Source organism: Choloepus didactylus, chromosome 22 (genome assembly GCF_015220235.1).
Source record: "Choloepus didactylus isolate mChoDid1 chromosome 22, mChoDid1.pri, whole genome shotgun sequence".
NCBI classification, from domain to species: Eukaryota; Metazoa; Chordata; class Mammalia; order Pilosa; family Megalonychidae; genus Choloepus; species Choloepus didactylus.
In genome coordinates, this window is record NC_051328.1 from 39264703 (window position 1) to 39276533 (window position 11831).

Genomic DNA, 11831 nt, shown 5'->3' on the forward strand with positions numbered 1-11831 from the left:
CAAATACAGAATTCTTCTTTTGAGGCCAATCCTTGAAATATTTGATGAGGTTGAATCTACACTGGCCCTGACACCTGCTCTGTCCAAGGCAAATGGTCCCCATTCCACCAATTGCTCCTCATAAGCCAAAGAAGCCACACAGCCACAATCCTGGCTAGCATTGTCAGGTCCAAGGGTAACAATCAGCAGCAGCAGCAGCAGCAACTACAAAGACCACAAACCTTACAGACACTGCGAACTGAGTGGCCATATTTTCCCACTCAGAGTTAAATTCCTGGCCCCCCTTCAAGCAAATGTTTCTTGCATCACACCAGGTCTTACATACATTTTCAGCCCTTACTTCACCTTAGTTTTCCTATTTCTCGTTCACCCCTAGTGCCTCACTTTACAAAGCATTCCTGTCTTGTGGTGTTTTTGTGACTCAACTCAGGGTCCCATGGTGGGGGTGGGGGTGGGTGTTGGGGGGTGTGGGTGTGGAGTGGAAAGGGGGTGGGGTGGGGAGGCAGGGTGCCATTTTTTTTTTCTTAACCAAATGACTAATTTTGACTAGAGATACATGTTTATTGCAAGTTGCCTTCAGGCAGGCCTATAATAAGCACCTTTGAAGTTTAGATCCGAACGATTCTGCAGACTGCTACAATTATGACGGGGCTGGCGAGGGCTGATGCAACAGGGTATGGTTTGGGGGACCCTAGGCCCAGCAGCTCCCACACCCTCTCCCCAGGTCTTTGATAACCAGGACCACCCAAAGGCAGAGAAGAGGCTGCCGGGAGCGCCCCGCCCCCCGCGCCAGAAGCTCCGCCCCGGAACTGAGACGTTTGGTCCGAGACCGACCCCCACTCCTTTGCGGTCCAGCATCCGGGCCTTGGCCGCCAGACGGGCCGGCCTTCCCATTGGCTGGGCAGGCGGGGGCGGGGCTTACTGTGCGCTGCGGGCCGCGTGCTCCCCACGCGGGAGCTGACCCCGAGCGTGTAAAAGGGCGCAGGCCGCGCGAGATCCGGGCCGCGAGAGGCCCCCTGGGAGCTGGGGTCGAGCCGCGCCTTCCGGTCCTTGCGTCCTGTCATGGCTTCGCCCGCCCGCGCGGCTCCGGGCGCCCGGCTCACCCCCGCAGCGCGCCCGGACGATGGCGTCCGCAGGAAGCCTCGGCTGGCGGCGTCGTTGCAGCTCAGCCCCGGGCCCGGCCCTTGGCGGCCCCCGTCTAGCCTGGGCCAAGATCCCTGGGAGCCCGAGCCTGTCCCCGGCGCGGAGGAGGGGGCCGGGCAGCCCCAGGCCTCGGCGGCGGGGGACGGTGGGCCCGGGGTGGGGGCCGGAGTCGGGGGGCTGGGAGCCGCCCGGGCGCAGGAAGACTCGGGGGGACGGGTGGGAAGGTCCCCGAGAGTCGCTGTCCCCCTTCAGGGCCCGCTGGGGACTTCCAGACAGCAGCCAGACAGCTGAACCTGCAGCTCAAAGACCTGCCCCCGGGACAGGCCGTGGCCCTGCTCACGCAGTACGCCACCAGCCTGGGCGTCTCCCTCATCTTCCGAGAGGACCAGGAGGCAGGTGGGCGCCCGGCAGCCTGCGGACTGCAGCCCTCCCCGGGGGACTGGGTGGTGCCGCCATGACAGCAGCGGAGACCGAGAGCGAAATCGCCAGGCCAGAGGAGGGAGGGTGGTCAACAGCCACCATGTTCTGGAGACTTGTCAGTGACCAATGAGAGAGGGATGTCAGCTAGGCAAGAGTCTGGGGCATCGAGGTGGACACCCCCACCCCACCCCACCCAGCAGCGTGGATTTAAGGAGCGCTTGTTATAGGCCAGGCCATGTTAGACATCTGAGGGGGTTTGGGGGAGAGTGGGGGAGTGGGGGTGGCTCTGGTGAGGTGGGGGAAGTATTATCCCCTCTGAAGCACACGAGGTTAAAGGCCAGGCCTCAAACCACCCAGCCTTTCAGTGAATTTTTTTTGCATGGCTCTTGCTGTATCACCAGTGGGGACACCTGGGCCAGGGCCAACCCCAGAACTTAAAGAAATAATGTAACACCACACTTTGCTAAGGGTGATAAATTATAGAGGTTAAATGGTTACTATGTCCTTTTCCTTTTTTACAATAGTAACCCCCACTCCCACCCCCCAACACCACCAACTCAGAGACACAGAGCAGTACACCAGGTGGTAAATTCAGGCCCCTAATCTTAGACCAGAGCATTCCCAGGAGACAGCAAGGAACTCATCTCTCAAGGCGGTGGCAGCATTCAGCATTCTAAAACCTCCTAAGAGAAGCCCAAGTGAACAACTTAAAAAGAGACAGTAATAGTTAACACAGATGAGTCCTGGATGATGTGCCAGGTGCTGGTTGAAGGGTTTTGACACAGTAACTCAGTGAGTCCTCACATCAGCCCCTTAAGGAAGGGGTGATACAATACTGTTGCCACCATTTTACAGCTAGGGAGATTGAAACCAGAGAGGTCAAGCCACTTTCCTGAGGTCACACAGAGAGTGGCCGGGTCACAGTGTGAGCCCAGGCAGTCTGGTTCAGAGACTGAGGACTGAGCTGCCGGCTTGTACTGCCCGTCCCTCTGTTTAGGATGCCTCTTTATATTGTTTATCTGGGTAGGTGTGGCTTTAAGTAATTTGTTTTAATTTTTTACTTTGATAAAATTTCAAAGGCTAGGATAAAAGAACTCCCATAAACTCTTCACCCAGATTCACCACCTGACATTTTGCCATTTTTGTTTTGTCTGTTTCTCCCTTATTTAGGTATTTATATATATATAATTATCCATATTATTTTTCTGAATAATTTGAAATTTAATTGCAGACACCATACCTTTTTACCCGAAATACTTCAGCATGTATTTCCAAAAAAAGAGGTCTTCCTTTAATATAACTATAGTACAAATGGCAAATTCCAGAAACGTAATTGGTGATATACCACCATCTAATTACCATTCGCATTCAACTTTGCAAATTGTCCCAATGATGCACTTTATGACCATTTTTTTTCCAGTCCAGCATCTCATATTACATTTACCTGTCGCGCCTCTAACCTCCTTTTATCTGAAGCCATTCCTCGGTCTGTCTCTGTCTTTTACAACACTGAGGTTTGGAGAGTAAAGCTTTGTAGAGCGCACTTCAGTCCAGTTTCCCTGTTTCCCCTGGATTGGGCTCAGACTGAGCACTGGCAACGGAACGCCTGGAAGTGACGTGTCCTTTGCAGGAGGCGTGTGGTTCCAGCGTTTCCTCCACTGGCTCCGTGAGGGTGGGGTCTGCCAGGACGCGGCTTTCCCCTTTGGGTCTGACAGGCAGTCTGAGAGGAGATCCTTGGAGATCCTCTCCCACTGGATAGTCACCTCAGTGTTCACATCCTCGATGATTTTTGCCAGATTCAGTTATCATGAGGGCTGCCAAGTGGTGGCTTTCTAACGCCAACTTTCCTTCTCCACCTATTAGTTGGCCTTCACAATGCCCCTTTTAAAGTAGACCAATTTCAGGGCTGGTGAGAAGGGCTGAAACGGATTCCCTTCTAAACAGGGGCAGCTCTCTCGGGAGACAGTTGTGCAACGAGTACTAGCAAGTGCCGTGAACAGTCACGTTTTTACTCTCTGGCCAAATTGGGCCCAGTTCCATGATGTCATCTGACTGTTTTGGAACAATAGGGTGTTTGATGGACTCACCTCTCAAACATGGGCTCTGCAGGGGAGAAAAGGAATTAGCAGCCCTTTCTGTGCCTCGCCTGTAAACAGAGTTGTGGCTCCCAGTGGAAGGGGGTGGTGAGGACTTGTTCTAACTGATGCTGGAGCCGAGCGGGCGGAGGTGCCTGCAGCCTGGTGCAGGTGGGTTGGTGGCTGCTGAAGGCCTCCGCGGCCTCCTGATCCTGCTGGCAGGAGGAGGCAGCCGTGAGAGCTGCTGGACCGGCTGGGGCTGGGTGCTGTACCCACCCAGGGGGCTCCTTCAGTGCCCCTTCCTTTCCCAGGCCCCTGCCCGACCTTCTCAGTGTGCGCGGAACTGGACGGCATGGTCTGCCCCGCAGGCACCGCCAACAGCAAGACAGAGGCCAAACAGCAGGCAGCTCTCTCTGCCCTCCGCTATCTCAGGAGTCAGCTGGAAGGTCTAGGTGATTGGGGGCTGTGTGATGGGAGTCGGCTGGGGGCAAGACCTGGTGGGTCTGCAGCTCTACGAGGGAGGCAGAAGTGGCAGTGTGTGTGCATGTGGGTGGGTGGTAGGCTGGTGATGAGGGCTTCCTGGGTGGCAGGACGGACCTGCAGGAGCTGAGGGGAGGGGGATGCTGGCCCCGGCTCAGATGTCCTCGGAGGCCTTGTCCACACAGTGGGACAGGGCCCACCAGAGGAGCAGCCCATGGAATCTGGGTTTCTAGAAGATGAAAAGCTCCCCTTCTGTCCTCCCAATGGAACATCTTGGCTTCCTGAAGGACTGGAGGGCAGACTGGACCTCCCGTGGCGGCCCAGCTCCCCTCATCTCTCTTCCAGAGCCCCCCAAGACTCCCAGCAGGCCTCTGCTCACCTCCCTGAGTATAGGTAGGTGGGCTCTCTGACCTGGTCCCCAGTAACGAGGGGGTCGGCATGACTCGTGCCCCCCACTCTGCCCTTTCCCCTGCCCAGAGAACATCCTGACCCATGAGCAGCGCTGCGCGGCCGTGGTCAGCGCCGGCTTCGACCGCCTGGTGGATGAGAATTCGCCCTACCGGGCCTGTAAGGGAACCGTGGCTGCTGTGATCTTGGAGAGGGGTAGGCGTTATTCCTGTCCCACCTCCCACTGTCCGGAAGCCCCTGGCCCCTTGACCTTGCCTTAGGATGAGGTGTCTGTCTGTCCCCTTCCCCGCGCAGAGATCCTGGGTGCCCAGGGCCTCGCCAAGGAGACCTATGAGCTCGTGGCCCTGGGCACGGGCAGCAGCTGCTGTGCCGGCTGGCTGCAGTTCTCGGGCCGGCAGCTGCATGACTGCCACGGCCTGGTGATCGCCCACCGGGCCCTGCTGAGGTGAGCAAGGGTGGGTTCTGTGCAGCCCTTCCAGGAGGGCAGGCAGCACTCACAGCCCCCAACTGCTACCCCGACCCTCCCAGATTCTTGTTCCGGCAGCTCCTGCTGGTGACACAAGGGGGCCCCAAGGGCCAGGAGCGGTCCGTGCTGGCCCCCCAGCCTGGGCCTGGGCCCCCCTTTGCCCTCAAGCCCCGGATCTTTCTGCATCTCTATGTCAGCAATACCCCCAAGGGAGCTGCACATGACATCTAGTATGTGGGGGCTCCCTGGCTCTGGCTGGATCGGGCAGGACTGCATGGGGTGGGTGGTCAGGAGAGCAGCCCTGCGTCAGGACCCCATGCTGCCTGTTCCTCCTGTCTGCCCCTGCAGCCTCCCGGCATCCTCGGAGGGTGGCTTCCTGCACTGCCCCCCGTTCCGCCTCCAGGCCCACATCTGCGGGGAGCTGAAGCCCGTGTGCTATCTGATGCCCTCGCTGCGCGACACCCATGTGTGCTGCCTATCGGCCAGCGACAAGCTGGCACGCTGGGCCGTGCTGGGGCTGGGGGGCGCCCTGCTGGCCCACTTCCTGCCACCCCTCTATGCCACCAGCCTCGTCCTGGGTGAGGGGCCTCCAGGAGTGTGAGGGTGGGGAGGGAGCTCTGGGTGTGTGGGGGGTGAGGGCAGAGACTCATGCCTCCCCGTTGGCTTCTGCCCCACAGCTGACCCCTGCCACGACCCTCCCACTCTGAGCAACGCCATCCACACCCGACCCAACCTAGATGGGGCCGCGGGGCCGGGCCTGCCTCCTCCATACGCACGTACCACCCTGCACCTGTTTGCGGGGCCCCCGGTGGCCCCCTCAGAGTCCACCTCCAACTCCTGCCCTGGTGTGAGCCTCAACTGGAGCCTGGGGGACCCTGGCATCGAGGTCGTGGACGTGGCCACGGGGCGTGTGAAGGCAGAGTGAGCAGGGCTGAGAAGGGAGGCCTGGGAGTGAGGGTGCTCCCCCCATCTCTGTGCCCCCAGGGCAAAGCCATGCATGGGAGTCACGGGCTTGGGTTCCAGGCGGGCTCGGCCGCTCTGTGGCTCTGGGAGCCTGCGCCAGCGCTACTGCCCCGGCAAGAGGCAGGACCAGTGGGGCCAGGCCAGCCTCGCTGTGCCCTTCCCTGATGGCTGGTGGTCTCGCCCCATCCCCAGTGGTGCCCCGGGGCCACCCTCCCGACTCTGCAAGGCGGCCTTCCTCATGGCCTTCCGCCAGGCCGCCCGCTCCCTGGAGAAGCCGCAGCTCCTGGCCTTGAAGACCTACCAGGCTGCCAAGGTCAGTTCCCCCTCCTCCACCTCCCCACAGCCCCCGAACCCCACGGCCCTCTACAAGCCCCTTGTCTTGTCTCCTGGCCCAGGCTGGGCCCTACCAGGAGGCGCGCCGGCAGCTGGCTGTGCTGCTCGACCTGCAGGGCCTGGGCGCCTGGCCCTCCAAGGCACTGGTGGGCACCTTCAGGAGCTGAGAGCAGACCCCAGGCCGGTGCCCTGAGCGGAGCTGGAGGGGTGGGGGGCTGTGGGCCCCGGTGAGCTGGGGCTGGGGGGGGGGGGGGCTGCTGCAAACTTGGCCTTGAATAAAGAAGCTGCTTCTGGTGATTCTGTGTGTAACTGGCTTTTTTTTTGAGGGGGGGTGGTGGCCATGAGCTCTTTGATTTGCGAGGAGAGCCCTTCTCAGTCACCTCTGGGCAGGGCAGCACTCAGCCGGGCTCTTCCTTTGGGGGTCTCACTGAGCCGTCACACCTGTCCCCTCCCGGGGCGCCGAGACCCAGCAGGTCGGGCAGGGCGCAGTCTGCAGCTCCCACCTGTTTGTGGCTTGAGGGTGCGGGGTGAGGTCCTGGCTCCGCTGAGCAGCCGACAGCAGCCTCTCACCCTGGGGTCTCTCACGGGCCTGGGACCCGGGAGGAGAGGCCGCACCTCCTCCCGCCGTGGTGGCCGAGGGGTCAGCGCTGCTGGGCGTGCTCTGCGACGGGGCACTCAGCCCCCGGGAGCCTGCAGGCACTGCCTGGAGCCCTTCCGCCGGACTTGGGAGGGTCATGAGAGTTGCGGTCTGTGCCAGTTTGAATGTATTATGTCCCCAGGAAAAGCCATATTCTTTGATGCAATCTTGTGGGGCAGACATATTAGTGGGGATTAAGTTGGAACGTTTGGATTAGGTTGTTTGCATGGAAGTTTGCCCCACCCAAATGTAGGTGATAACTGATGAGATATTTCCATGGAGGTGTGGCCCCACCCATTCAGGGTGGGCCTTGATCAGTGGAGCCATATAAATGAGCTGGCAAACAGAAGGAACTCAGTGCAGCTGTGTGTGGAGAGCCGTTTTTAGCCATTTTCCGGGTTAGGGCCTAGTGGGCATTCTGCAGCCTGCTCCTAGAGTACGCCCCTCCCATCGAGTGAGCCGGGATGGCGCTCGCGTCCTGTTTCAGCCTGCTCCTAGAGTACACCCCTCCCATCGAGTGGGCCAAGATGGCGCTCGAGTCCTGCTTCCGCATTATGGCGCTAGAAGCAGCAGTTGCTGCTAGCCTATTGTACACACTTACGTGGTGCCTGTTTGTTGGTTGTGATCATTGTATATAAGAAAGTTCCCGGGCAGAGCTCGGGGAGACAGCCCACAAGGAGCCGTACCTGACGGCCGCATCGAGGCTGTTCTCCCGCGAGGCACTCTGCCACGCGTGGTAATCTGTAACAGAGAATGCTTGTCTAGCTTCAGTAAAAGAATTGCTCTCACAACCACCGTGTGGCTCGAGTCGTGACTTCCAGCCAGATCAGTTTTGCGTGGTCTGCATCTCTCTCTCTCTCCATCCCTTGTTTCTCCCCTCGCCGGCCGGGGAGCAGGGATCGAGCGGGGCGGCGCCGGACAGCTGTGAGTGACATTTTGAAGAGGAGCTACAGCCAAGAGGGACACTTTGAAGAATACACAGAAGCTGAGAGAGTAGCTGCAGATGAGAGAAAGTTGAAGACAGCCTTTGAAAGCAGACTCTTGCTCCGGAGAAGCTAAGAGAGGACAAACACCCCAAGAGCATCTAAGAGTGACATTTTTGAGGAACTGCGGCCTAGAGAGGAACGTCCTGGGAAAAAGCCATTTTGAAACCAGAACTTTGGAGCAGATGCCAGCCACATGCCTTCCCAGCTAACAGAGGTTTTCCGGACACCATTGGCCGTCCTCCAGTGAAGATACCCGATTGTCGATGCATTACCTTGGACACTTTATGGCCTTAAGACTGTAACTGTGTAACCAAATAAACCCCCTTTTATAAAAGCTGATCTATTTCTGATGTTTTGCATTCTGGCATCATTAGCAAACTAGAACACAGTCAGACCCTTGCTTTGTTCCTGCTGGGTTGACTGGGAAAGCCACTTGGCTTCCACCTCACAGGGGTGGCCAGTGGGGCTCCCCTTTCAACAGGCTGGTCTGTGAGTCAGCGAGGGTATTGGGCACTCTGTGAACCTTGGGTGGGTGGGGAAGGTGGTGACCCTGCACACGTGTGCACGTGCATGCATGCACACGCACACACATGCATAATTCTGCCTGTAGGACTGCCTGCGAGGCCTTGCAGCCTGTGGACCTGGGGCTAGCAGGGCTTGAGGACCACAGCCAGCCCTTCACACCCCTGCACCCCCAGCAATTTGAGGGTTCGTGACTACAGCCTGCCCTCCCAGATGGGCCCTGGGAAGCCGGGTCAAAGGCTGCCCCTCCAGAGCTGACACATGGGGCCAGGCTGGTCCAGACTGTGAAGCCCCCTCCCTCCAAGTCATCTCTCTGCCACCAGGGAGGGCATGTGTGTGTGTGTGGCCGGGGCGGGCCCACTGGGGAGAGTGTGGTTGTACCAGGCACTGGGGTGGACTTATCTAGGAAAACAATGAGGAGCTGGGCCCTGGTGGCCTGCTGTCCCCAGCTTCCCCATCCGCAGGCCGGGCTAACTCGAAGCTCGTCCACGGCCACCACCATGTGGGGGAACCTGAGAGTGTGGCTGTAGGGGGACAGGCGTAACCAATGTGCTTGGGGCTCCAGCAGGCCCTGGGCCCAGGCTTTATGACGTCATTGTGTTTAAACCTCCTGCCAGCTCTGCAGAGAAGCTATTGTCACCACCATTTTATGGGTGAGGAAGCTGGTGAGGTAAAGCTTGGAAACTTCCAGAAAAGCACACAGCGAGGCGGGTTGCAGTGCAGCAGACAGGCTGACCTCAGAGCCCTTCAGTCTCAGTTACCGCCCTGGGCTGCCACTGGATGCACTTACGAGACCTCGGACAAACACTTAACCTCTCTGAACCCCATTTTGCTCACGTTCCCTCCTGCTTTTGACTCCATGGGCTCCTCCTGACGGCCATGGGAGAGCGGGAAGACGTTGCCCTCGCTGCTCAGGGAAGGAGCTGGAGGCTAGCGGGTTGGCAGGGTGGTTGTTGAGTGGAGGGCACGCGGCCAAGCAACTGGCCAGTGGGAGGGCAGGAGAGGGGAGTGGGGGCAGGAGTGGCCGCTGAGCGAAGGGCCCGTGTCCGGGAAAATGCAAAGAGGAGGAAAGGCCTTGCAGAGGACGGTGGGAGGAGGGGAGTTTGAACCAGGAGGGAGGGTCTCAGAAGCCAGGTAAGCGCTGATTTTTTTGTTTAACAGAGAGAACAGCTAAGTTACTTACCTTTAGTTATTTAAACACGTGTGCACACACATGCACACACACACACTCTCTTTTTGGGCCAACTTGGAAATAATTATTTCTCGTGGTTACTTTTTTAAGGGATGGAAAGGCCTATTAATTAGCACATTTATTACATGTTGTTTTCCTCAGGAGAGAATTAAATTGATTCACATTTTGTACTGCAATGGAGACTGCAACCAGATCCAGAAACATATCAGATACCCCAGACACTGCAAACTGCAGCTTTATGCAATGAGCCTTTTGGTACTCATTGATCACATCATCACTGGGTAAATAAGGTATTCAAAATTACATGAACTGTGCTGATTTCTGCCAAATAAGTAAGATTTGCTCCTTGGCTGCATGAATCTGTCTGGCCTGTCCTCTCCTCTGGAGTTTGTTTGATACGTAATATTTGCTCAGTTCCTCTGATTCAGCTTATTTCTTATTGCCGGGTGATGATGAATGCTATTTTTGCAGTGGGGAGTCTGTTAATGTCTTCTTGGCCTCAGCCCTTCGGGATGAAGTTCTGCCAACAAGAGCATATTGAAATTGGGAGGTTGATGCAGTCCCACATGGCACGACTCGAACGCTGCTTCCTCTGGGACCCCTCCCCCTCCCTGCACCCCCAAGCTCCAGGACCTTTCCTGGGCCCTGGGCACCCTCTGCAGCATGTTGTCCCCGTTTGCACCAGGAGGAAGCATGGCCCCAGGGGTGCAGGGGTCGCTGGCCTTCCCAGGCCTCAGTTTCCCCATCTGGCAAATGAAGGTCATTCACCAATGTGTAGCCTGCTGGGTTTTGGTGAGATTATTGTTTGGCAAAACTCCCTACCCCCAACACATACACAATAGACCCCTAATAATTAATCCAGGAAGCTTTCCCGCAACAGACTATTGACATAAAGTTCACTCTTAGCTACCATAACAGTCTTAACAAGGATAAAAACAAAATTTTCCATAACGTAATAACCTCCCTAATGTCAACTCCTTATCTTACCCCGAACACCCCTGATGTCAACTCCGTATCTTACTAAACTTGTTATCTTACCTTGACGTCAGCTGCTTATCCTACCCTGAGCAAACCAATCCCCCTTCCAAAAAGCTATAAAACTTTACTCCCACCTTTCTCGGGACTGTTGCCATTTCATAAGCTTCGGCCTGCCTGTACGTAAATAAATCTTTCTCCAGTTAAGCTTTGGTCTCTTCTCTTCCCGGTCAAAAAACCTAACAGTTGTAGGGGAGTGTCCCGAGCGTGGTTCCTGGCTCTTGACCACCCTGCCAGCGTCTGTCCTCGTGACTGCCGTAAGCTCCTGCGAGTGGGAGCAGAGGCCCTGTCTCTCCCGCCCTGCCCACGGAGTCTGCAGTATGGAAAATGCCCAGCAAACAAGTGTTGAATGGAAACTGAATGGATTATAGGTTCTCCTCTTTAAAGGAGTGGGTTAGAGGGTGGGAATAGAAACACTGCTCCAAAATGGTTTTAGAGGATATTTTGAAAGTTTCCATTTGGTCGTGCAAGTGGTTAATAGCATGTAGAGAAGGGTTAATGAGAATCTAGGGAAAGGGGCTTCTGCTCAGTAAGCTGTAACCCTGATTCACATTGTAGTGATGACATGACAGTTAAAAAACATTTAAATATCATTTAAAATTACCCCTTTTTAAAAATAAATTTTCCCACATTTCCACATGCAGAAGAATGAGATTGGATTCCTTCCCCAGACAATACACAAAAATTCACTCAAAATGGATTACAGACCTAGTAAAAGCTAAAACTATAAAACTCTTAGAAGAAAATATAGGAACATATCATGACCTCAGGTTAGGCAAAGCCTTGTTAGATATAATGCCAAGCACAGCAACAAAAGAAAAAACAGATTAATTAGATTCCATCAAAATTAAAAACTTCTGTGCTTCAAAATAAACCATCACGAAAGTGAAAAGACAACCACCTACAGAATGGGAGCATATACCTGCAAATAATGTATCTGATAAGGGACTTGTACCCAGAGGATATAAAGAAGTCTTACAAGTCAATAATAAAAAGGCAAATAACTCAATTTAAAAATGGTCAAAGGATCTGAATAGACTTTTCTTCAGAAAAGATAAAAAGATGGCCATTAAGCATGTGAAAAGATGCTCAACATCATTAGCCACCAAGGAAATGCAAATTGAAACCACGAGTTACCACTTCATACCCACGAGGATGGCTAGGATCAAAG

General features: G+C 55.8%; 1 protein-coding gene across 1 annotated transcript; it reads left to right on the forward strand.

The window, feature by feature from the left end:
- Positions 1–1062: 1062 nt before the first annotated feature.
- Positions 1063–6475, forward strand: ADAD2 (adenosine deaminase domain containing 2). Its single transcript, XM_037815793.1, has 11 exons — positions 1063–1390; positions 1423–1539; positions 3950–4090; positions 4464–4511; positions 4596–4721; positions 4821–4971; positions 5055–5222; positions 5341–5570; positions 5670–5913; positions 6148–6268; positions 6351–6475. The coding sequence occupies exons 1-11, from the start codon at positions 1063–1065 to the stop codon at positions 6453–6455; spliced, it is 1779 nt and encodes a 592-aa protein (XP_037671721.1). The 3' UTR covers positions 6456–6475.
- Positions 6476–11831: the final 5356 nt, after the last annotated feature.

Coding starts and splice junctions, on each gene's coding strand:
- ADAD2 (XM_037815793.1), top strand. CDS start 1,063: ATGGCTTCGCCCGCCCGCGCGGCTCCGGGCGCCCGGCTCACCCCCGCA. Junction 4,722..4,820: donor TGCTGTGATCTTGGAGAGGG/GTAGGCGTTATT, acceptor TTCCCCGCGCAG/AGATCCTGGGTGCCCAGGGC. Junction 4,972..5,054: donor GCCCACCGGGCCCTGCTGAG/GTGAGCAAGGGT, acceptor CGACCCTCCCAG/ATTCTTGTTCCGGCAGCTCC.